General features: G+C 41.4%; 1 protein-coding gene across 1 annotated transcript in view; it reads left to right on the forward strand.

Annotated features, from left to right (window-relative positions):
* RYR3 (ryanodine receptor 3) overlaps window positions 1-24,800 on the forward strand; it is a 368,605-nt gene that overhangs the window by 19,089 nt on the left and 324,716 nt on the right. The window contains exon 3 of the mRNA XM_047863199.1: window positions 22,466-22,573. Within this exon, the coding sequence (XP_047719155.1) occupies window positions 22,466-22,573 (108 nt within the window). The remainder of the gene's footprint in view (window positions 1-22,465; window positions 22,574-24,800) is intronic.

Consider the following 24,800-nt stretch of genomic DNA (forward strand, 5'->3'; position numbering starts at 1 on the left):
GATAATGTATATTTTAATTATAAAATTTCTCTTCATTCATTTCTAAGTTTTAACATAGTAACCTAAAATTCTCTTCTTCCATTGTTTCCGTTTTTTCCCTATAAATTAATGTATTTCTAATAGTTATTTTAAATACTAGACTACTAATGCCAATATCTGGGTTCTCTGTGGGTCTACTCCTACTAACTGAGCTTTCTCTTGATTAGGAGTCACATATTCCTATTTATTTTGATGTCTAGTAATTTTATTCTGAAGATTGTAGATGCTATTTTGTAGTTGTTACCATTTTTATTCTTCCCCTGAAGAGTATTGCATTTTATTCTAGCAGACAGTTAAATCACTGGTGGAGTTCCTTGATATTGTAGAGGCTTAGTCTATTTTGGTTTTGCTTTTAGTTCTAGAATATAGCCTTTGGTCTTGAGATGTAGCCCTTCTGGGTTTTCATGAAAATCCTGGAGTGTTTCCTAACCCCTTCTAAGTAGCAAGACTTGAACACCAAATTCTGAAATTTAAAACTGGGTAGCTGCTGAAACCTTCACCCATTTTTAGCATTCCAGCTGTTGCCTTCCCTTGGATACTTGAAATGCTGCCCTGTACAGTTGAGTTGGCCAAAAATCTGTATGCTGATTTTGGGTTTTCATCTATAGCAGTTCTGTTCTTTCCAGCATTCTTCTTGTCAATTTCTTTATATTCTGAGAGCCCAAACTCGGGCCTCTGGCTCCATAGCAGCTTTTTTTCCTGAGATCTGTCCCCCATGAAACCTATGAACAGGGGAGTACTTGCAGGGGAAAATTTAATGAAATGTGGATATCACTTAGTGGGCTTTCCATCTTTCAAGAGTCCTATTCCTTCCAGCTTTAGGTTGCTCTCCAGTGCCTTTAAGCAATTTTTTTTAAATTTTTGTTCAGAATTTATAATAGCTATTGTTAGGAGGGTTATTCTGCTGTAAGCTTCTCCACTCTTACCTGAACCAGAACCTCATCATTTAGTGTTCACTACTCTTTGAGCAGTTGAATGTTAAAAAGAAGAAGAGAAAATAGTGTTAAAGCAGAATCTAGGATCTAGGGGTGTTTCCACACTGAGAAACACAAGCATGTTTCTAGTCAAAGAAGCAGGTGGCTCTAGAGAAAGAGACTGAGGTTGCAAAAGATGGAGAAGAGATGGCACTATTAGTGAGGGGATTAAATTGAGTGTAGCTTTGGTATATGCAAAAGAAAAGAGGAGGCAAGGGGATTTTGAAGTAGCAAGGACAGGAGATGAATGTGAAGGGGTCTCTTGTTAGACAAAAACATGAACTTATAAGGGCTGATAAAATTGAATTCAGGCTAACAGAATGCATAGGATGACTAAAGAATCAAGGTGGGAATAGTCAAGTGTCACTCCAGAGTTACTGGCTTTAGCTGCTTGTAGATGGCATGTTATTTAGTGAAAGGAATTTATGTGAAAAGGAATAAATTAGGACAGAGGGTGGTGGTGGAGCTTATGAACTAAGGTTTGGACATGTTGAATTCAAAGGGCCAGTAAGAGACACAAAAAACTTTGATAGGCATCTGGACACACGGATCAGGACTTCAGAAGGGAGGTTGGGATGGATATATTATTTAAGAGATACTGGCTTAAGGGGTGCCTGGGTGGCTCAGTCAGTTAAATGTCCAATTTCGGCTCAGGTCATGATCTTGCAGTTTGTGGGCTTGAGACCCATATCAGGATCTGTGCTGAAAGCTCAGACCCTGGAGTCTACTTCAGATTATGTGTCTCCCTCTCTCTATGCCACTTCCTTGCTCACACTCTGTCTATCTGTCTCTCTCTCTCTCTCTCTCAAAAATAAGCATTAAAAGAAAAGAGAGATACTGGCATACGGCTAGTAAACCAAGCTATAACAGTGAGTGGAAATTAGGTGGATTAAGAAGTGGGAAGGCCCAGAAAATGTCAATATTTAAAAGTGAGTAGAGAAAGAGTAACATCACATAGAATGAGAGGGAGCATCCTGTGAGCTCAGTGGAAAAACAGGCATATGTGATGTCTGTGCCACAGAAAACACTTGCACAGTGTCAAGAAAGGGGCATAGTCAATAGAGTAGAACGCCACCTGGAGGTCAAGTAATATAAGGATGGAATGTGTCCATGAGATGTGACCAGGAGGCCAGCAGCAGTCTCTGTGAGAGTTCTTTCAATGTAGTGATGAAGGCAGAAGCCAATTTAGAGGAAAAGAAGAGTAAGATGGAAATTAGAAAACAAAGGCAGCTCATGCAGATTATCTCTAAAAGAGAGAGAGTGATAGCTGGAGAGGGTTGGAGGATGGAGGGAGTTTTGTAATGGGAAAGACATAAGCGTGTGTGAACTTCAGTGGAGAAGGAGGAGGGGATACAGGGGAGGGAGGGGTTGGTCTGCTGTGAAAATCGCTCGTATAGTGGAAAAGGCTGGTGTTAAGGACAGAGGAGGAACTCACTTTGAAGTAAAGGAAGAACTTCTGTGCCATTAAATAGGAAGGAAGAAGGCAGGGATGAGAGTAGATTTGTAGATTTTATGCATTTGGAAAGTGAGCTGCCTGGAGATGAGCGTAGGATTGCTGAGCAGTGTGTGGGCCCAGCATTGGGGGGCCAGTTGAAGTTGGTGACCATGAATTTTTGTTGCTATCGATATTCGTTATATGTCCTCTTCCGCAGTCCTTAGCAGTCCCAGCACAGGCATGAAAAAAGAGGAGAGTTAATTCAGCCAGGGTCAAAGTGTTGCAGGTAAGTGTGATAAATGACAAAGGGATAAGAGAGTCTGGGAGGCTAGCCAATGAAATCTTGGAATTTAAGCTGAATGGTAGTGAAAAGAAATAAGAAATAAAGACCGTAATGAGAGCAGCTGAGTGAATAAGAAAGCACACTGGAAGATAAATGCTATGTTAGAGGTTTCAGAGCAGAGTGGTTTGGTTGAAAACATGATTCCTGTGTCTGACCATGAGAGACAGTGGCTGAATTAGAGTATAGAAGATCATTGGTAAGAAGGAAGCAAAATAACTGAGAGGCCATAATAGATGATAGATTATTCATATAATACATTAGTTTTCTATGGCTGCTGTAGCAAATTACCACACAATAGGTGGTGTGAAATAACAGAATTTATTCCCTTTAGCTCTGGAGGCTCAAATCTGAAGTCAGGTTTTGGCAGAGCCATAAGCCCTCCAAAGCCTCTGTGGGAGCATCCCTCTTTGCCCATTCCAGTTTCTGGTAGCCCCATGTATTCTGTGGTTGATAACCGCATAACCCAAATTTCTACCTTCATCTTCACATGGTCCTTTTCTCTGTGTATCTGTCTTCACATGGTATTTCCCTCTTCCTTATAAAGACATCAGTCATACTGGATTGGGTCTCACCCTACTGACCTCATCTTATTTTGATTACATCTTCCAAGACCCTATTTCCAAATATAGTCATATTCACAGGTGCTGGGGCTTAGGTCTTCGTATATTTTGAGAGGACACAATTCAACAAATAAAAATGTCAATGTTCAAATTACCAGTAGTAGGAATGAAAAGGGGCCAAAGAATTCAGTGAAGGGCAGGTCCAGGAAATACACAAACACCAGTGAGAGAGGGAGTGGAGGAGGATGTTACCAGGAGTAGGAAGCTTAAAGAAGAGTAAGTTCTCTTCTTCTTAAGTTCTTTAAGAAGAGTAATGATCTAGAGACAGTCCTGAAGGGAAAGGACACAGAGCCTACCTCTTAATCTTCAGTCACCTGAGGTATGAGAGAATGAGCATCCTGTAATCGGGAAGTCTCCAAGGGAAGTGGTGTCTTTTGGGAGTAGCTGGGTTTCATGTCTCCAGGCAGTATTCAGAGAGAAGGCAGAGGATGAATGATGGAACATGTTGATTGTGGAGTACACTTTCTAGAAGAGAGAAAGGGCTGAGTGAGGCAATTGGAGCGGTGAGAGCATTAAGGAAATGATCATACAGAAGAAGAAAACTAACACAGAAGAGAATTTACACTGTGGCAGTTGTCCAAGAAAACAAAGGTGACAGCCTTTGTGGGCTTAGCCTACAGTTTTCTGGAGGATGGTGGCCATTCAGTGGCATGCAGGAAATGGAGGCTGGATACTCATTCTGTTAGATGAGACCTTCTCTTAGCTGTCAGAGGATCTGTTTTCATGGCCAAGCCTTGCTGTCTAACATGTGCAGGTGAACAGAATCGGTAGGAGTATTCTGTACAGTCATGCCTATGTGGTGAGCTGGCCCTCGGGTGGGGTCTTGGTGGGGAGCAGGGCAGGCTTTCTGCATTGGGTGGCTACTCTACATCAGGTTATTGCTGACATTGGGCCAGGCACTATTATTGTTTTGTGCAGGGAGGAAAACAAACTTCATTTCATGTTGGGCCATCCATGAATTCACCCAGTTGAAGGTTTAGGGTATAGGCCTAACTATGATCAGATTCTGAAAAACATGGCTCCAGTTTTTCTCAATTAGTAGCTAAACTATTTTCTTTGAGGAAGTTTTATTCTTATTTCTGTATCCACCTGGAGCCTCGTGCTCTGCTATTTCTAACTGTCAATTAGAGAAGGGAAACAGATATCCAAAGAAATAGCATAAAAGTCCAATGTAACACAGGTCAGGTTTATTAATGCATTTGTCATTTGCTGCTCTGAGGACCTCGTTAGAAAGGAAAAAAAAAAGTCCAGTCTTTTAACCCCAAGATCTTTCCTCATCTATATTGTTCACCTTCCCACTTGAGTTAATACTGTTGTGATAACTGCTTGTGGAAAAACAAGTCCCCTCTCTTTATTTAAAGACAGTCTGTACCTTAGTGGTGGGAATCTTCACAAAAAAATTTATTCAGTGTGTAAAGTGGCACCATAGCTCTACTGTTCATTTGTCATTTACTTGTTCACAGTAGGCAAATGGCCCCAGGTGAATTAAGAGTAGGTATTAGTCATACCCAGGCACCTCTGCAGTACTTAGTACTTTGCTCTTCAGACCTAATAGCTGCTATTTTGATCTCGATTAGCAGTATTTTTCTTCCTGCATCAACTCCTGAACTTACTAATTATATCACAAAGGCTTGCTTTTCCCCCCCCTGTGATTATAGTATCTCTTTTTCATTCATTGCTTTTATATGGAAGAAACATGATGCATTGCATTTGTGTTAGAACTTGAATCTTAAGAACCCAAGCCATGTCTATGTGTCATTTTTGTTTCCCATGGGTGTTTTAAAACTTGAGGATAAAACTTAAGTCATGATTATGACCTTTTGTGTAATCTTTTGAAGTTTTGGACATCTTTATAGTTCACAGATTGAACCATTTCTGGAGAACACTGGATGGCGATTTGAGAGAAGTGGTTTTGTTCTCTCTCCAGCGTGCTGTGAGATGTTAAACGAGATAACCTCTCAGGTCTGATTTTTGACCATCCTATGAGGAGACGTTTGTAAAGGAAATGTTTAAATTTGTTTTAGAAGTTAAGATTTACAGGCATTTAAGTTGACAACTTCTCCTTTTCAACAATTTGTGCAACAAGTTTATTCTTTAAAGTTTTATTCTAAATTTTTAACAGTGACCTTAAACAAACGAGAGGAATGGAAAAAAATGTATGAATCCTTTGCAAACAACATTTTGTTGGTTATTCATTTCCTGACATGCAACAAATAGGTGACTTTAAATAATTAAAACACACTGGAGAGTGAGCGTATTTTTGTTCTTCCACGTTTTTTTCAGGGAAGGAGTACAAAGTGTCTCTAATTCAGCCATTCCAGGATTTAGCTGCTTTCTCTGTTAGGATGTTTTCAAATAATTTTCTTTCCTTTGCGCTTAAACTCAACTGAGCTTTATCCAAAACCTTTAGAAGATGCAAACAGCTGGTGTAATAGAGCTGTTTGTAAGCCTCTCTCAAACAGTTGGGTTTTTTGTTTGTTTGTTTGTTTGTTTGTTTTAGCTATGGAGTGGTTGACAAAAACTCTTTGACCTAATGATCCATTTCTTATTGAAGCACTTTCATCAAGGATTTTTGCCCCAAGCCCTACTTGAGCACTTCAGTCTATATCCTAAGATATTTCTACTTCACAACAGAAGATATTGTCATCTCTTTGTGGTGGATCAGGTTTACTCCTGCCTCAGAGTGCAGAGCGGGGAATAATCTCTAGCCCACCTCTTTCATCCCAGGAGCGGTCACTGGAGACTGAAATTTGGATGCAATCTGGGTCCAAACCATTTCACTCCTTTTGCCTAAACATGGGGAGGGTTTTTAGAAATTAATGAAAGCTCTGAAACTGAGTAAACAAAGAAGCCTTAGTGTTATCTATCATTGAAGAAAACCTCTAGTAAACAGCTAAAGATGAATTTTGGTGACAAATAAGCCAAGAAAGATGAGAACTTTTTTTTTTTTTTTTTTTTTTTTTTTTGGGACAGAGAGAGACAGAGCACGAACGGGGGAGGGGCAGAGAGAGAGGGAGACACAGAATCGGAAACAGGCTCCGGGCTCCGAGCCATCAGCCCAGAGCCTGACGCGGGGCTCGAACTCACGGACCGCGAGATCGTGACCTGGCTGAAGTCGGACGCTTAACCGACTGCGCCACCCAGGCGCCCCAAAGATGAGAACTTGTTGATGTGCCTGAGAAGGTTTCCGCAGCCTCCTCTGATCACTGTGTAAGCTGAAAACTAAGCGCTGTGGTTTTGCTCACTACCCGGCTTCCCAAGTGAGTTATGTCAAGAATGTTTTATCTTCAAAGATGATAACCCTGGCCAGCATCCAGGGGGTTTGGCACAGACCTCACCCAGAAGGGCAATGCTTCTCAAACTTGAATGAGCATAGTCTTCCATCCCCATCCTTGTCTTGGGTAGGGCCAGAAATTCTGCTTTTATTTTTCTTAACTTCTGTATGATTCTTAGGCAAGTGGTCCTCAGACTACACTTTCAGAAATAGTGCCAGTTGCAGTCATCAACGTTTAACTACGTGATGGTAAAGTAGCTAGCCAGCTTAGTGTGTAGATGTCATTACAAAATGAAGCAAATCCATGCCCTTGGTTTCATTGGCATCACATTCAAACTTCCCTACAGCCTGCTATGGAAAGTTCCCAATTGCTATAGTAATGAATGAACTTACTTCTTTCCCAAAGTGTACAAGTTTAATAGGACGCCAAACATGACTTTCATCTCCATCTTACTCATTGAGAACATAAGGACAAATGCCCCTGGAGAGCAACTGGATAATTTGAAGCATTTATCTTTATAGGGTCTTGACAGGCCTTGCTTAGGTCACCGTGAGCCAAGACTTTGCTTTCTGAGGTGTGTCATTGCTCCGTCAGTTTCTATCAATGTGTTCATTGTCTCTAGTGGAGCCAAGTTAACTCAACCATTATGTAATGGAGGTAACTCCTGAGTATCCAGTAGGGAAGGGGAAAGGAAAGGCCATAATCTTCCCTGGAACACCTATTCCCCATCCTCATCATTGATGATGAATCTTAGTAACCTGGGTTAGTTACTGGGCAGAGCTGAGAGGAAGGGAACTCAAGTGATGGCACAGTCACGTGACCTTCAATGGTTGAGCAGAGGCAGTTGTGGACATGGTATTTCCTGGCCAGCTTTACTAGGTGCTGAGTGATGGGTTGCTCAGGCAGAAAGAGACCAAGTCTCTTAATGGTTTCTTTGTGTTGATCAGAGCTGGTTCATGCCCTGAGTGAAAGGGATTAGTGACTTGAGTGAGGGAACCTTTGGAGAGAATGAGATCCAATAGATCTTCACAGATCAGTAGCATTTTATGATTGTCCAACTCATGCTTCCTGGTAGGAAGGACATTATTGAAGAAGACCTAACCCAAGGAGGTAATAGGCCTCTCTACTACCTCTCTAGTGAAGTAGTGCTTAGTTTTATTTTTTTTTTATCCCTGTGACTTATTCCATAACTGGAAGGCTGCATCTGCCATTTTGTCCATCTCTCAACACTGCCCCCCCACCCTTTTGGCAACTATCCATTCTCTGTATTTACAGTCTGTCTTGTTTGTTTTTAGATTTGACATATAAGTGAAATCATATGGTTTTTGTCTTTCTTTGTCTTATTTCACAATAAGACATAATACCATGATACCCTCTAGGTCCATCCATATTGTTGCAAATGGCATGATCTCATTCCTTTTTATGGCTGAGTAATAGTCATGTGTGTGTGTGTGTGTGTGTGTGTGTGTGTGTGTGTCTGTCTGTGTCTGTGTCTGTGTCTGTGTCACATGTTCTTTATCCATCATCTGTCATTGGACACTTAGGCTGCTTCTATATCTTGACTGTTGTAAATAATGCTACAATAACCATAGGGGTACACGTATCATTTTGGATTAGTTTTTGTTTGTTTGTTTGTTTGTTTTCTTTGGGTAAATACCCAGTAGTGGAATTGCTGGATCATATAGTAGTTCTGTTTTAAATTTTTTTGAGGAGCCCTCATACGATTTTCCACAGTAGCTGCACCAATTTACATTGCAACCAAGAGTCCACAAGGGTTCCTTGTTCTCCAAATCCTTGCCAACATTTACTTTTTATCTTTTTGATTCTAGCTATTCTGAGAGGTGTAAGGTGATCTCTCATTGTGGTTTTGGTTTGTATTTCCCTGATGATTAGTGTGGTTGAGCATCTTTTCATGTATCTTGCCATTTGTATGTAGTCTTTGGAAAATTTTCTATTCACATTTTCTGCCCATTTTTTAATCAGCTTATATTTTTTAGTGTTGAGTTGTATACTCTTCCTATATATTTTGTGTATTAGCCCCTTATTTGGATATACTATTTGAAAATATCTTCTCCCAATCAGTAGGTGGCCTTTTAATTGTATTGTTTGTTTCCTTTGCTGTGCAAGAGCTTTTTATTTTGGTACAGTTCCAATAGTTTATTTTTTTTTTGTTTTTTTTTTAAAGCAGTGCTTATTATTAAGTGAATGTGTTTTTTGTTTATTTATTTTGATAGCAGGGGAGGGACAGAGAGAGAGAGAATTCCAAGCAGGCTCTGTGTCATCACAGAGCCTGAAGGGAGGCTCGATCTCATGAACCATAAGATCATGACTTGAGCCGAGAATGAGAGCTGGACACTCAACTGACTGAGCCACTCAGTGCCCTGTGAATGTTTTTAACTTACGCAGCCACTAACAGTGCTGACTCCCTGCTGTATGTACATGTTTTAAAATACCTATGATGGGGCACCTGGGTGGCTTAGTCGGTTAAGCATCTGATTTCAGCTCAGGTCATGATCTCATGGTTTGTGAGTTTGAGCCCCACATCCGGCTCTGTACTGACAGCTTGGAGCCTAGAGCCTGCTTTGGATTCTGTGTCTTTCACTTTCTCTGCCCCTGCCCTGCTCATGCTGTCTGTCTCAAAAATAAATAAACATTAAAAAGAGTTTTTAATAAAAAAATAAATAAAATATCTGAGTACTACATGTCTCCTTGCAAGTGAGGGTATGTGGTACTAATCCTTGCATGTAGTGCTAATCTTTGTCAATGTGAGCATTTAGTAGTGGTACTTTAGCTCAGATGCTATGAGGCAGTTAGAATGGTTGGGGTCTTGGTCTCTATAAGGGGATAGAAGTACTTTTTCCATATTGGCAAAGAATATTTACGACTGTTACTTATCATCACAAACGCTTTTTATAACTGCAAATGTTACGAACATCTGTCCATATACTGCTGCCAAATTTTTTTTTTAATTCAGAACTTAGTTTATAGTGATATGCTTATTTCTACCAAAGCAAAAACTTCATGTAGTGGGTAAAACTAAAAGCTGCATTTCCACATTGGAATTTGGATTCAATTTGAGAGTAGGAAGGCGGCATTCGGAAAAAAAAAAGGCAAGCCATTTGAAAGCCAAGCTGTTGTCCTTGCCCCTCATCCGTGAGCTCTGTGCCCACTTGAGATCCTGAGTCTATGAGCCTCATGGAGCTGATGCACCTTAGGGAACAGCACTTCGAGCACCCAGTGTCTCTGTTCTCTCTGTCAGCCTTCAGGTCCAGCTTGGCATTTTCTCTACTCCCGTGGGTTCCTCATAATGCTTTTTTCAACTGTCCCCTTCCTCTTATGCAATGAAAAGGCCAAGAGACACAAATTCTGTTCTGCAGCTGTTGAATACCGCTGCTTTGGTAATAAAGAGCAGCCTCATCATGATTTCTAAACTCTTTAGCAACCATGTCATCGCGCAAAAGGGAGGAAGGAGCAAGTGAAATACAGAGGAATGCATGGTTGATACGGTGCTGGTCCATGTTCCTTCCACCAACACTAAAGTAAATCAAGCTTGAGACTAGGCTTTCCTACCAGCCCGCCCCCTCAGCCTTTTACCTTATCCTTTGGTGTTTCTGCCCATCATATCTCATTCTAACTCCATCATCCTGTACCCTGTGCTCCTCTTCTAGCTGATGTGTGTGCCCCTAGCTTCTTCATGGAACATGGGACGTGCACAGAGTTCATCTCCTTGCTGACAGGCTACCTGTCCTCTTTCCTGATCTCTACTATCTTTCTGATACACAAGCTCTTGAGAATAACAGTGTGTTTCTCTTGGTAGGCTCCCGTTGAAAACTAGAGATTTTAGAGTCTCTTTATTTATCCACAGAACTTGTTGTATACCTGTCCCACTCATTAAGGAAGAGTTTTATTTATGGCCGTCTTTTTTAAGGACCATATAAAGAGTTGTTTTTTTGGTTATCTCTGTCCATAAACAGTAGGTATGTTTTGCTGTTCCTCTCCACAGCTTGTTTGTTCCCCCCAGATGCAAGTATTCCAAGTCTCCAGCTTTTGGCACCTTTCCTAACATGCTGACCATGCCGGCCAGGGGGAAAAACTTGGCTCAATCAAGAACCAAACCAGCCATCCAGCCTGTCAGCTATGCTCTTTCCCAGCAGGCAGTTTTTGTAAGCCAGCTGCCCAGCGTTTTGTCTCTGGTTCTTTGGCTGCCCCTTCTTCCTTATTTTAAAGAACACCAGCTTCACAGCACTAATTTTTGCCAAGCCTTTGGTAACATTCTTCCTAACTGCGCCAGAAACAACTGATTCTTGGCAGAAGATAGGTGTCCTGGACACCTAGATGTTACTTTTGGTTGCGGCCATATCAGGCAAGATTATAAAAACAGCAGTCATGTGGATTTCAAATTACCGGGTTATGCATTTGAAAGAAAATTTGATATTTTAATGAACTAAATTCTTCATGGAAGCATTTAGAATGAGAATCAGCTACTTTCTAGGGACCCGAATTTACTTGTTTGGCCCTGTTGCTCTCAAGTGTCTCTCAAACTGGGGTCAGAGACCTCCTGCTTCAAAGTCACCTGGAATATTCTTTTAAAGTACCCATCTGGAGAAGGGTCCCAGGAATCTGAAATGTTAGCACTCTTAACTGGGAGATTCTTGGGCCCACCATATTTCTGCATAAATTCTTCCAGAACAGGCTTATTTGTGTTAGCTCTTAAGAGAAATCTCTGAGTATTATCAAAAGGATAGTTGATGTTGCAGCTGTTGCTTTCACTAAACATTCTCCCTAAGAGAGGCTAGACTGTGTTGTGTCTGCCGGTCAGTGTCAGTTAAACAGCCAATATCTGGATGGGGCTTCACAGATGGGGCATAGAAACAGTGGTTGTGGGTGTTTTTAGTTCTTCCACAGTTTGGATTGGCATTCTCAGCGAGATTTTTGTCAAAGGATATTTGTCCTGCAATTTAGATGTCCTGCTTCTAGGTGGCAGTGGCATCTCCTTGGCATAGAAGTCATTTCAATATGTGTTCTTTTTTTTTTTTAATGTTTATTTTTGAGAGAGAGAGACACAGAGAGAGAGTGTGAGTGAAGAAGGGGCGGAGAGAGAGGGAGACACAATCTGAAGCAGGCTCCAGGCTCTGAGCTGTCAGCACAGAGCCCGACATGGGGCTCGAACCCACGAACTGTGAGATCATGACCTGAGCCGAAGTCGAGCACTTAACCGACCGAGCCACCCAGGCACCTCAACAAGTGGTCTTCTTAAGTAAATATTTAGATCGCCAGTAGAAGGTTTTTGTTTTGTTTTGTTTTGTTTTGTTTTAAGTATCAACACCTTTTTATAACTTGATAAACTTCTCCCTTTTCCTTGCACATTATCAACTTATTCCATGCCTTTTCATGCTCTTGTCTTGGAGTAAACCTTAGGCCAGCACAGCATCAGACGCTGCCATTGCTCACCCATGGCTGTGGGTGTTTCTGCTTAGTAAGTCTCCTTCTGCTGCAGCAGTGATTTTCCATGGCTTTCAGTCCTTCCAGGGCAACTCCCTCATCTCTGCAATGAATATGCACCTAGGGGCACCTGGGTGGCTCAGTCGATTTAGTGTCCAACTCTTGATTTTGGCTCAGGTCATGATCTTAAACTTGGGGAGTTGGAGCCCCATGTGGAGCTCTGCTCTGACAGTGCAGAGCCTGCTTGGGATTTTCTGTTTCCCTCTCTCTGCTCCTCCTGAACCTCTCTCAAAATAAATAAACATTAAAAAAAAGATGCATCTATAAACAGGTGGATTCTGAGAGTGTCACATTCTTATAGGTGACTCCTCAGGCATCAGTCAGAAGGTCGCTTCTTGACTTCTTTTCAAAGATAATGACCTCTTCCTCCTCTTCCCAAAAAGAATTTTTTCCAGTTGTATTCAACTTTTTCAGGGACACCTGGCTGGCTCAGTGACAAGAGGGTGTGATTCTTGATCTCGGGGTTGTGATTTCGAGCCCCGTGGTAGGTGTAGAGATTACTTAAAACTTTTAAAACAATGTGTGTACCTTACCACTTACATATAATGGCTTTTGTTGGCAAAAATATAAGCAAAAATTGGAACTTATCTGATTTAAATAGTTGGTGTCTATATTCAGAAAGACCTTCTTTTATCATAGCAAAGTATTAAAATAGAAGAAATTAAGTTTTGGGGTGCCTGGGTAGCTCAGTCAATTAAGCTTCCGACTTCAGCTCAGGTCATGATCTCATGGTTTGTGAGTTCAAGCCCCACATCGGGCTCTGTGCTGACAGCTTAGAGCCTGGAGCCTGCTTCAGATTCTGTGTTTCCCTCTCTCTCTGCCCCTCCCCAACTCACACTTTGTCTCTCTCCCTCTCTTTCTCAAAAATAAACATTAATTTTTTTTTGAGGAACCTCCACACTGTTTTCCAGAGTGGCTGCACCAATTTGCATTCCCACCAACATAGACCTACCCTATGACCTAGCAATAGCATTGCTAGGAATTTACCCAAGGGATACAGGAGTACTGATGCATAGGGGCACTTGTATCCCAATGTTTATAACAGCACTCTCAACAATAGCCAAATTATGATAAGAGCCTAAATGTCCATCAACTTATGAATGGATAAAAAAATTGTGGTTTATATACACAATGGAGAACTACGTGGCAATGAGAAAGAATGAAATATGGCCCTTTGTAGCAACATGGATGGAACTGGAGAGTGTTATGCTACATGAAATAAGCCATACAGAAAAGACAGATACCATATGGTTTCACTCTTATGTGGATCCTGAGAAACTTAACAGAAACCCATGGGGGTGGGAGAGGGGAAGGGAAAAAAAAAAGAGGTTAGAGTGGAAGAGAGCCAAAGCATAAGAGACTCTTAAAAACTGAGAACAAACTGAGGGTTGATGGGGGGTGGGAGGGAGGGGGGGGAGGGTGATGGGTATTGAGGAGGGCACCTTTTGGGATGAGCACTGGGTGTTGTATGGAAACCAATTTGACAATAAACTTCATATATTGAAAAAAATAAAAAATAAATAAAAAAATAAACATTAAAACAAAAGAAAAAATTAAGTTTGTACACATTTTTAACCTTGTTTCATGAGAACAGTTCTTAACACAGACAGGCAAAGTCTGTTCCCTCAAAATATCTACAATCTGCATATGTATATGTTTTTAAAATCTTCACATACATATCCTTGGTGGAAACCGTCCCCCTCATGGCCAGAATTGAATTGCCTTTTGGAAGACAGCACTTACATGGTAAATCAGTCTTAGATTGTGGAACTATGTATGTTCTTTCCTGCCAGAAATCTCAGTTTTACAAAGCTCTTGAGCCCTGATTGTCTCCCTAACTGCAGTCATAGCCTTTGTATTCCCAGTGGCCGTTCTAAAATAGAGAATTCTTTCTGAGAGAGTCAAGAATCTAATATGAAGCCCTTAACTTCTTATTAAAGTATAAGAGTTGAGAGGAGGCAGCATAGGAAAATTCTGCAAGCTTGGCATAGGGATGGCATCTTCTCTTGACAGGGGAAGGGACAAAGGATCGGTCAGAAAGAGTTGAGTTTGAAATTCGTGATTGAAAAGCCATTTCCAGGGTGTGATTGTGAGGAAGTGTTTTAGCCTTTCTGAGTCTGTTTTCTTACCTGTACATTGGCTATAATCTTTTCCCTAAGGGTTGAGGTGAGAGTTAAGTGAGAGAATATATATATAAAGAATTCACAATATCTGGTAAAATTATATAGATGAGTAAGTAGATATAGTTAAAATATATATATGGGTTCTATTTTTGTTTCTCCACTTACCCATGTAAGTTTTACCTAATTCCTTTGTATTGCAGTTGAGTTGCCTCTAAAATAATTGTAAAAACCATCTTCCATTTTCATAGAAATCCAGATACTAGGCAACATCTTCAGATTTAAACATTCACTGTATAACTTCTTTCATTATAATCTATCAAAAACTTAGCAGAGGTGGCAAAGATAGGTTTAAAAAGCACTTACCTGCGTAAATACTTAAACCTGGTTGGGACAAGATGTGGGTGTTAGTTTGGTTGGTGGCTAGTTCTGTCTTTGAAGCATAAACACAATACAAATAATTATGTGTTATCAATAGTAGAGAGGAAGTCCACAAATGAGCTCATGTCTGCTGTAGGTGGATGAGATCATGTCTGTGTAGTGCTTAAAACTCCTGAAATTCAAGCTACGCATGCCATCTCTGGCTATCTTGATGCTATCCCATGGAGAATTGGTCTTATCCAATGCCACTCTGAACCCAACTGGAACATCTTCTAGAGGAGAGATTAATTTTCTATGCCAGGAGGCTAGGGATGCCTTCTCATTGATGGTTTTTGAGTTAGGACTATATCAAGCCATCATAGGGTGATGGTTATTAGTCTTTTTTTGAGGTGGTGTGGTGAAATGGAACAAACACGATAGAAACCAAGCCACTGGGGACTGGCTCTACCTCTGCCTATTTCTAGCAGACAAAGTGCGCCTAAAGAAATAGACTTCCTTTGTATTCACACTTTTAAATCTACAGCCATGAGAATAACCACGAGCCATATTTATTCTTGGACTAGGCTACCTCAAGCAGCATGAGTAGAGCATGAAGGTAATAATTGAGATACCATTCTCATTAATAAAATTCAGAAGTTTCAAGTCTTCTGAATAGAAATGTCCTATTGGTGAGAGCTGGCTTATCAAGGACCCTCTGCTTTGCCCCCAGCTTTGCATCTGTCTTGTGGTTCTCCTGTTTTATTGCCCCTATTACTGTCCCATTGACCATACTGAGGCACCTTGCTTTAATATTTTGGCTCACTTGTAGACCAAAATTCTTTGTTCAATTTATGTAATCAAGCCAAAACAGGCCAGAGCTTCAAAAAAATTGTTAAACACTAAGGAATAACAGAAGAAAAATTAAAATGGAAGGTCAGGGGCGCCTGGGTGGCGCAGTCAGTTAAGCGTCCGACTTCAGCCAGGTCACGATCTTGCGGTCCGTGAGTTCGAGCCCCGCGTCGGGCTCTGGGCTGATGGCTCAGAGCCTGGAGCCTGTTTCCGATACTGTGTCTCCCTCTCTCTCTGCCCCTCCCCCGTTCATGCTCTGTCTCTCTCTGTCCCAAAAATAAATAAACGTTGAAAAAAAATTAAAAAAAAAATGGAAGGTCAAATACATTCCAATATTCTAGCTTAAAGTTTCAGATTCTTATGCAATTAATATACTCACTCTTTGGTCCCCATTTACATGGAATCCCAGAGGAAAGAATGAACTGTCTGGGTCCCTTACTTCCTACCTTCAGACCTATCGTTGGTTGGATGCTTCTGTACCATCTGCCCAAGAACTTCCCACTGGCTATGCTGATTTCTTCATAATGTGGATCAAAGAATGTGAGATGCACTTTGCTCAGCTACTTCAGCTCTGACTACTTAGTTTTGGTCTCTGTTTTTACAGTCACTACTTCTCCCCCAGATAACTGGAATTAGTAATGGCCTATCCATTGCAGTGGGGCTGAGTCCATATAAACTCATCAGCACATAAGTATAATACAGCCTCAAGCTCATGCATCTAACTTCTCAGTCCTGGGACTGGAGTGGGAGGTATATGTAGAAAAACTAGTATTTTCTTTCTCTTTTCTCTGTGCCCTCCCTGTACTGACTCATGATACTTGCAAGTGCTTGACCTTTTCCTTTAAGGAGGTGGGTGAAAAAAGCAAAGTAAAGACAGAGGTTCTATGAAGCTCCTAACTTAAAAATGCTGCTTTCATTAATGGAATTGTAAACAGAAGGGAGGAGGGCGCCTGGGTGGCTCAGTCAGTTAAGCATCCGACTTCAGCTCAGGTCATGATCTCACAGTTCAAGCCCCTTGTCGGGCTTTGTGCTGACAGCTCAGAGCCTAGAGCCTGCTTCAGATTCTGTGTCTCCCTCTCTCTCTGTTCTTACCCCGCTCGCACTCTGTCTCTCTCAAAAAAAAAAATAAAAAGATTTTTAAAAATTTAAAAAAACATAATGTTCTATAAACAGAAGAGAGGAATACACACAAGAAAATGGAAAAAATAACTCTCGCATCTTGTGCATTGTTAAACAAAAATTTGCGTTTCTTTTTATGTGCCAGGAACTTCTTGTGCACAAAAACTTTCTTGAGGCCAACCTCCAGTCTGGGCTGGGCTTTCCTAATCACAACATTGCTAAGAAGGCTGTGTGTGTTGCAGGAAGTATCACTCATACCCCCCAGTTTAGCATTGAATATTCTCTTTCGCATTGTTTTATAAAGTTTCATGTACAGTAGATGTCTCTTCAAATAGGTTAAAAACTCCTTAAAGGACAGAAACTCTGCCTTTTGTCTTTTGTTCCCCACAGCAGCTAGTGCAGTACTGAATGTTGTTTTGCTCTCCTAATACCGGCTGACGGCTTAAATGGACATGGGAAAGGAAAGTGAGGTTAATTGAGCTGACTGGTGGCTGGGTCTCAAGGAATTCTCCTATGGAGAATATATGTTATTTTCGCATATTCCCACTCTTTTTCCAGATGAGCCTTACTCTGCTGACATCTGTGGGCATACCCATACACAGCCACTCTCCCGTCATCATTCTGTTGGCCCAAAAGGGAGAGTCCAGTGGACAATTTGCCAAGTGTAACTACGGTCTCTGTGGTTCTTAGGATACTTGGTGTGGCTTATTCTTGCTGATTCCTACCCTTTTTACACTCTTTCTCATCCTAGAAACACCTGTCGTCTTCGCCTTTTTCATCTCCTATATCCAATTGATCATCAGGTCTTATCTCTCCTACCTTCTCAAGATTTTTCAAATTCATTCTCTTATTTCCATCTCCAGTGTGATTACTGTAACTTTGTGCTATTCTCACCTCATAACCAGTTTATGGCAACAACCTCGTAATTAGTTTCTCTGCCTTGGTCTAGCCTCCTTCAGACTAGACCCACAATGGTCTTTCAAAGCTGAAAGTTTGGTTAGATGACCTTCAGCATAACTTCCTTTAATGGTGTTCTATTGCTCTGAAGATAAAGTCCAAACTCCTTGACAAGAGAACTCAGGATCCTCTTGGTCTAATGCTTACTTCTTACTCAGCCTTACTTCTCACCTCCCTTTGTTTCCTTCCCTCTCCTTCCCCTCCTCCCCCTTCCCCCACTCCTTCCCATCTTTCCACCCCAGTCACGTTAAATTCTGTATGCTTCCTCACTTGTTTTCTTACTCACCCTGGGCCTATCGAAACCTACTTTGGAAATTGTCCATTGGCTTCCCTGATACCCCCCTTGACCACACAACCTTGAAGGGTGGGGAATTTGCCTTATCCTTAAAATAAGAACTTCAACTACACTAGATCTATAAATGAACATTTAAGTGAGTTATTGATGTTTTGATTTCACTGCTCTGTGATGGATAATATCTGACGTTATTTAAGTTTATTTTGAGCAAGTGCAAGAAAGACAGAAGGGGCTGGGACAAGAGAGGGGAAGAGAATCCCAGACAGGCTTCATGGTGTCAGTGCAGAGCCTGACACAGGGCTTGAACCCACAAACTGTGAGATCATGACCTGAGCTGAGATCAAGAGTTGGACACTTCACTGACTGAGCCACCCAGGCACCCCTGACATTTATTATTTCTATGTAGCAGACCCTATTGTAAGTTCTTTAAACAAAAAGTGTCATTCTGAGAAGTGGTTACTATAATATCTCTATTTTACAGATAAGGAAACTGAGGCACAGAGAAACTAAGGTACCTGCTTATCCTCATTAAACCAATAAGCAGTTGAACAGTTACAGGACCTCAGGCATTCCTAGGCTAGAGTATTCACTATTAACTAATAGGACCTATATTTTAATTCAGAGCTATTGATAACACTTCTAGGGGGTATCATTAAGGCATGACCATGTGAGAACTGGATAAACAGAGAAGTTGAACAAGAGCCAAGATAATGAAACAGTTGGCGAAAGGGTCCAGCCAGGCAGGTGAGTGCTCAGTACACTTTGTATGAACCCACAGCCACCATGAGCCACATACTCTCAGGTAGTCTTCTAGGACACACTCAATTCAAGAAGACTGAAGTTGAGTTCTTGCTCTTTTTGTACTAGAGATACCAAAAATAGAAAAAGACACAGATTTTTCAAGATTCCCACAATCTAGTGAAATAGACTGTACTGTATAAAGAATCCTGTAACTGGAACAGAGTGTGGTTAACAGTGTAGTAGAGGGGTGACAGCCCTCCTTGTAACTGACTCCCTTCTTCATATCCCCCAGAGCTTGGCTAGAACAAGCTAGCACCTTGCTGAGTGCATGTTGTGAGGTGCTAGGTAGAAAAATGCTATGTGAATTTAACAATGAGCTTATCAGATTGCCACCATCTTGGTTTTAGTGAGCCCCAGAAAAAACATGTTGAGTGCAGTGAGGAAGATGTTACATAGATTTATGGAAAATGGGAAGTCCGTAGGCCTTCCCTTCTTTGACTTTCCATAGCAGAGCTAAATTAATACCTAGTTCCTGGCTTTCTCCGCGCCCTGGAATCTCAAGGTTTTCTGTAGGACATTTGAGAATGGAGTGCGTCTCCAGGCAAAGGACAGGGCTGGGAAGAGAGATGAAGAGCTATTTCAGAACAGATGTCAACAGAGCTCTTCTCTCCGTGCTGAGAATCTGTAAACACATGCCGCATGCCTGCCAGGCAGAGTGACTGAGGCACAGGCTCCAGAGCACAGAGACAATGAGCTGACCTCCTAGGGGACTCGCTCGCTGCAAACAAATTAGCTTTGATGGACGAGTGGCCTTTGCTCATTCTTAAAGAACGTGGAGGTGGGACCTGAGGCCTGTGTGGAGTTTAATTAAGGATGGCAGCTGAGGTAGCAGGTCAGATGGTTCTGTGCTCTGGACTCCGTTTATGTTACAAGTTACTACTTGCATTTTGTTTTCCTCCAGATACTCCTGTTGCCCTGTCTTCTCCCTTGCCACTGCCCACGTGTTGCTCTGTGTGCTGTTAGACCAGTGTGAACTTAACCCCAAGCGTAGGCTCCAGGAAGGGGCCACACTTGAGTGGTAGAGACACTGAACTGTAAGGAAACTGTGTAAGCCAGTGCAGGTACAGTGCTCTCATTTGAGGTGTTTTCTCCTTGTGCCCTCTCTCTCGCATTTCAGTGTGCCCATCTGTACCAGCAGTTAAGTCATGACCACCTTAGGGCTTTTAGTATCTGGAAGGAAAAGAAAATCATAATTGGGGCATGTCTAGTCTCCGTATTATTGGTGGTCCTCCATCAGAGTAGATGATGGCAGTGCTGGGGGAGTGCTCCTGTGGACCAGACTCAGGAGAGAAAGAAGGGGGACTTCGAGTCCCCTGGCCTCCTGTCAGGGCGGGATCTCTAGCTCTGAGGACTGTGAAAGTTTTTGTCAAAGGAGAGTGGGCTAGATATGGTGGTTGTAAAAGTGAGCGTGAATGTTGAATTAGCCAAAAAGTGCCCTTTAAAGTACCAACCGTAACTGCAGACCTTCCTAAATAGAAAATCTCCAAACCACATGCTTTAGTGAAGAGGAAGAAACACTCAAACTCTGGTCCTTTTGCTTCCTATTCTGGTGACCTGAGATCCGGGTAGACAAAGTGGTGGGGAAAAAAAAAAAATCTCTGTAAAATTCTCTGCGATGGCACCATATTTGGGGAAACTGAGCTGAGCGATCTATGTTTATGGCGTAGAGCCTTTAGGGAAATGCTTTATCATATTGTATGCTGCTTAAAATGATGCTCTCTGTGCTCCAGAAACCCTTTGTGGACATGACGCTCTGCCCTGCATTAACAGTTGCTTGCTTGCTCAAGTCCCATACTGATGAGTTAATTACCTGCAGCAAGAACAGACTGAAAACAAAGCAAGGAATATATATATCAAAAAAAAAAAAAAAAAAAAAAAGCTGTAGTGTCCTGGTAGTTTCTCCTATCATAACTTTCATAAAAAGAATTGGGCAATTTTGTGTAATAACATAATTCTAGGAAGACTAAGTTTTTAAGATTTCAGAATATGGGGACCCTGAGGAGAAACGTACTTAGTGGAAAAGTCCTCAAAATGGGATAGGGTTACACATTCTTGGCCTGGGGGTCTGGAAACTTTAATGAAGGGAGATAATAGGCCCAAGTAGAACATCATTTTATTTGAGGACATTGAGTTTGGGAAGAGGGCTGAAGAGTATACAAAATGCCTCCGATTAAAGGAAACTTAGAGATTACCATTTCATTATTTTAAAAAAGAAAATGTTGAAGTCAGAGAGGTTATCTGTGCTTTAGTAACAGGCTGGCTTGATCTTTTAAATTGGAGCTCCATGGAAACAGCTCTACCTGTCTGAGTGTTAGACATAAGCTGTTGGTGACTTCTGGCCCTCATTCCTCATTCCTGTTCTCCTCTCCTAGTGTCAGTGTTCTCCAGTATCCTGTAGGAAACAAAGGCTTGGCATGCAAAGTGATTATAAGCTATTTTCCTAAGGAAGATGGTATATCATGAAACTGGATTGTAAACTCCTACAGAGCAATGATTTTGGGTGTCTTTGTATCCTTCTCAATACCCTGTGCTGTGTTTTATATAAATGTAATACTTAAAATATTTGCTGATTGAAAACATTCTAGTGGTGAAAAATGTCTTTAATATTTCCATCAGTGGCAAGAATCGTGTAGGGTTAAGTGTATAGACTTTGGGGACAGACTGCCTGGATTTGAATCCAACTTTGCCAAATAGAAGCCATGACCTTAGGCATGTGACCTAACTTCTCTGTTCCTTAGTTTCCTTGGCTGTAAACTGGAATGTGAATAATTCCTATCATACAGGGTGGTTGTAAGGATTAAATGGGCTAATATATTCAAAGCACCTAAAACAGGGCCTGGCACAGAGAAAATAGTCAGTGAGCATTAGCTATTACTAGTCAGTATGCAGCAAAGGCTGTCTTTAACTATTGTTGAGAAATGTTCCAGAACAAGTACAAATATTAATATCACTGGAGCACATAATAAATTAGAATGATTGTTGTAGGGGCCATCAGTTCTTTTAGTTCTGGACATTGCTTGTTCAGAATTATATTTATATAGCTCTTAATCCCCTCTAATGCCCCTTTTTATAGTGCAGCATCCAGGTTTTCTTTTTTCTTTTTCTTTTATTTATGTTGAGAGAGAGAGAGCAGGGGAGGGTTGGAGAGGGAGAGAACCCCATGCAGGCTCTGTACTGCCAGCGCAGAGCCTGATGCAGGGCTAAAACCCACAAACTGTGGGACCATGACCCAAGATGAAACCAAGAGTCAGACACTCAACCAGCTGAGGCACCCAGGCACCCCAGTATCCAGGTTTTCTTAACAAGTAAATAGATTACCTATCATGTCACTACTGTCTAGAGCCACACTGTGGTGTGTCCACTGTCCTCTTACAAATTATTGTGAATGATATCTCAGTGGCCCTCTTCCTTTGGTCCTACTCAGGCATCAGTGTAGATCAGTATATCTTTACTTTGCCTTCTTCAGCAAGGCTGTATGTGTGTTCTTCTGTGTGTACTACCAGCCTCACTGAAGTTGCTCCTGGCATCTTGGTCACTGTTTCCTTGAGACTTAGACATTTTCTTCTCCTCATCCTTTAGAATTCAGCTTGAAACCCATCTTAACTTGAATAAGAGAAGGCTACCTTTTATATTCCTATTCATCCATCCACCCACCCACACACCCACCCACCCACCTGTCACTTTGATTCATAGGCTTTTTGCCCTTGAGATGTTATTGTGTGATTGGTCCCCTACTGATATGAGTAGGTATCCTCATTCTGGTTTTATTCCCACAGTATGTTCCTCCAGATCTCTGCGTCTGCAATTTTGTGCTGGAACAGTCCCTCTCTGTGAGAGCTCTGCAGGAAATGCTTGCCAATACAGGTGAAAATGGCGGCGAAGGGGTGAGTACCTGATTTACGTCCTAAATGGGGATTGGGACATACCGTAGCCCAAAAGTACATACTTCATTTCATTCCTCCAGTTTTGAACTGGAAAACCTTAGGACCTTGAGCTGATCCACATAAATCTTTCTGTGTTTGATTTCTTTTATTGACCACCCCTAATCCTGCTTCCTTTGGATTAACCAACGTCCACCAGAAAATGGAAGATATCACCATTTACGCTGCATACACAGGCCATAGGACATTGAACCTACTCCTCTTTCCTAACCCATGATCCACCAGAAAATGTGAGAAGGGCGTTGAGATGGAGGGTGCTTGTTGGGCAGTTCTTTTTTCTTGGGAAAGTCTCATCAGAGGTTTATGACTGCCCCAATGAAGTATCCTGTAGAATTCAGTCTTTGCCTTCTGGGACTCCACAGTTTCATTCATGATGAAAAAATATAGAGCTGTCTTGACTTTCTCTTGTTAGAAGAATGGTCCCTGACTATAAAACTGAGGGACTGTACTCCATAGCTCCCGTGTCAGAAGGTGTTTGACCACAGACTTCAGAATAATTTTGATTCTTTCCCAAATGACCCACATCCATTTGTATCTGTTTATCATTGGGTATTTTAATTCTGTGGCCTGAATATCTCAAATACAAATATCTCTTTCCATCCCCCTCAGATATTGCACTAGATGACTATCCTGTCTTCCAGATTACACCAACAGCTTACTAACTGCTTTGATTCCTTTTATACTTAACCACACATGCACCCCCGTGCTGCCATTTTATTTCATTGAGCTATCCTAATGTTCTTTCCAAAATGCAGATCTAATCATTTTACTTCCCTGTTTTAAAACTCTTTGTCTTCCCATTATCTTGAGAAAAAGTCTAAATTCCTTAACTAGACAAAAAGGCTTTCTGGATTTGTTCACCCTGCTCACCTTTCCTGCCCTGTCCCTCACTACTTCCCCCCAGGCACTCAGTGTTCCAGCCATATTGAATTCCTTTCACTTCCTCTAACATAGCAGCGCTCTTTTGCCTCTGATCCCGTGTGTCCGCTACCCCCTCCTGTTAGAACAGCTTCCTCCTCCTGTTTCTCTGCCCCTGTAAAATCTCTACTTTGCCTTCAAGGAACCAGTTTGAATATTAGATCTATTGAGAAGCCTATATTGACCCCACAAGTCTGGGATAGGTGCCCTTGCTTAAGCAACAGGGAGTAAATAGTTCTTATTCTGTACTATAACTGCAAGTCCAATTTTCTGCATCCTGTACTGGGGAGTAAACTGCATGTAGATAGGAACAATTTGTAGTACCTAGCACAGTTTATTCTCACTTGACTCAAATGAACTCATACATAATAAGGAATGTGTCATTTATGGTAAAAGAGATGATGATCATAGACTCAACAGAATCAGTATTTACATGTGGGTCATCTTCCAGCATTTAAAGTGATCTTACACAAGTCTTATCATCTCTTGGAGCCATAGTGTTGTCACCTATAAAATTAGAATGTTTAATTTGTTTCTTAGGGTCCTTAACACCAGTGTTTGTGATTCTTCACTCTTGTGGTTTAAAATAAGATGCTTTTGTCAGCCACCTGAGAATAGCTTTGTTTTGTACTGTAGAGGATTAACACAGGTGAGTTTTTGTTCTTTGGATGTTCGCTGAAGTCTGTGTTCACTTCCCCCTCTCATTGACCTTAGTACCCATGCTTTCCTCCATAAGACATATGCCCTTCAGCTCAGTGGAACAAATCAATTTTTAATTCCTCATTCTTTTTCCAAAACTAACAACTCATCATTTATAGACCTCTTTGGTGAGGAGGAGCTGGTTGATTTGGAATAGTACCACTTTGAGTTTCCACCAAGATCAGCTAGACTCTGCCTACTTACGGCCCAAGGATAGAAACTGGGAGGATAGATGCTATGTTAACTGGAGAATTATATCTCTTGGGCATTCTTTTATCCTGATTTGGTCAAAAAGTGTATTTGAAAGGACTCTTTCATTTAGCATGACAAAGTACATTCAGAAGTTCTGGTTGTAATCCTTCCTCTTTATTGCCGTGCAGTTACAGTCTTAACTTGGTCTGTCTTAAAGAAGCATACATAGCAATTCATTTTCCGAAGAGAATGTGAAGACTCTTGGTAACAGTGACTACTTAGTTTTGGAGCATACAAATAAGACCTACCTTAAAGACCAGCCATGTTGTAGAAGTTTACTCAATATAATTATATATTTCAG

This window comes from Prionailurus viverrinus, chromosome B3 (genome assembly GCF_022837055.1).
Source record: "Prionailurus viverrinus isolate Anna chromosome B3, UM_Priviv_1.0, whole genome shotgun sequence".
Classification (NCBI taxonomy): Eukaryota; Metazoa; Chordata; class Mammalia; order Carnivora; family Felidae; genus Prionailurus; species Prionailurus viverrinus.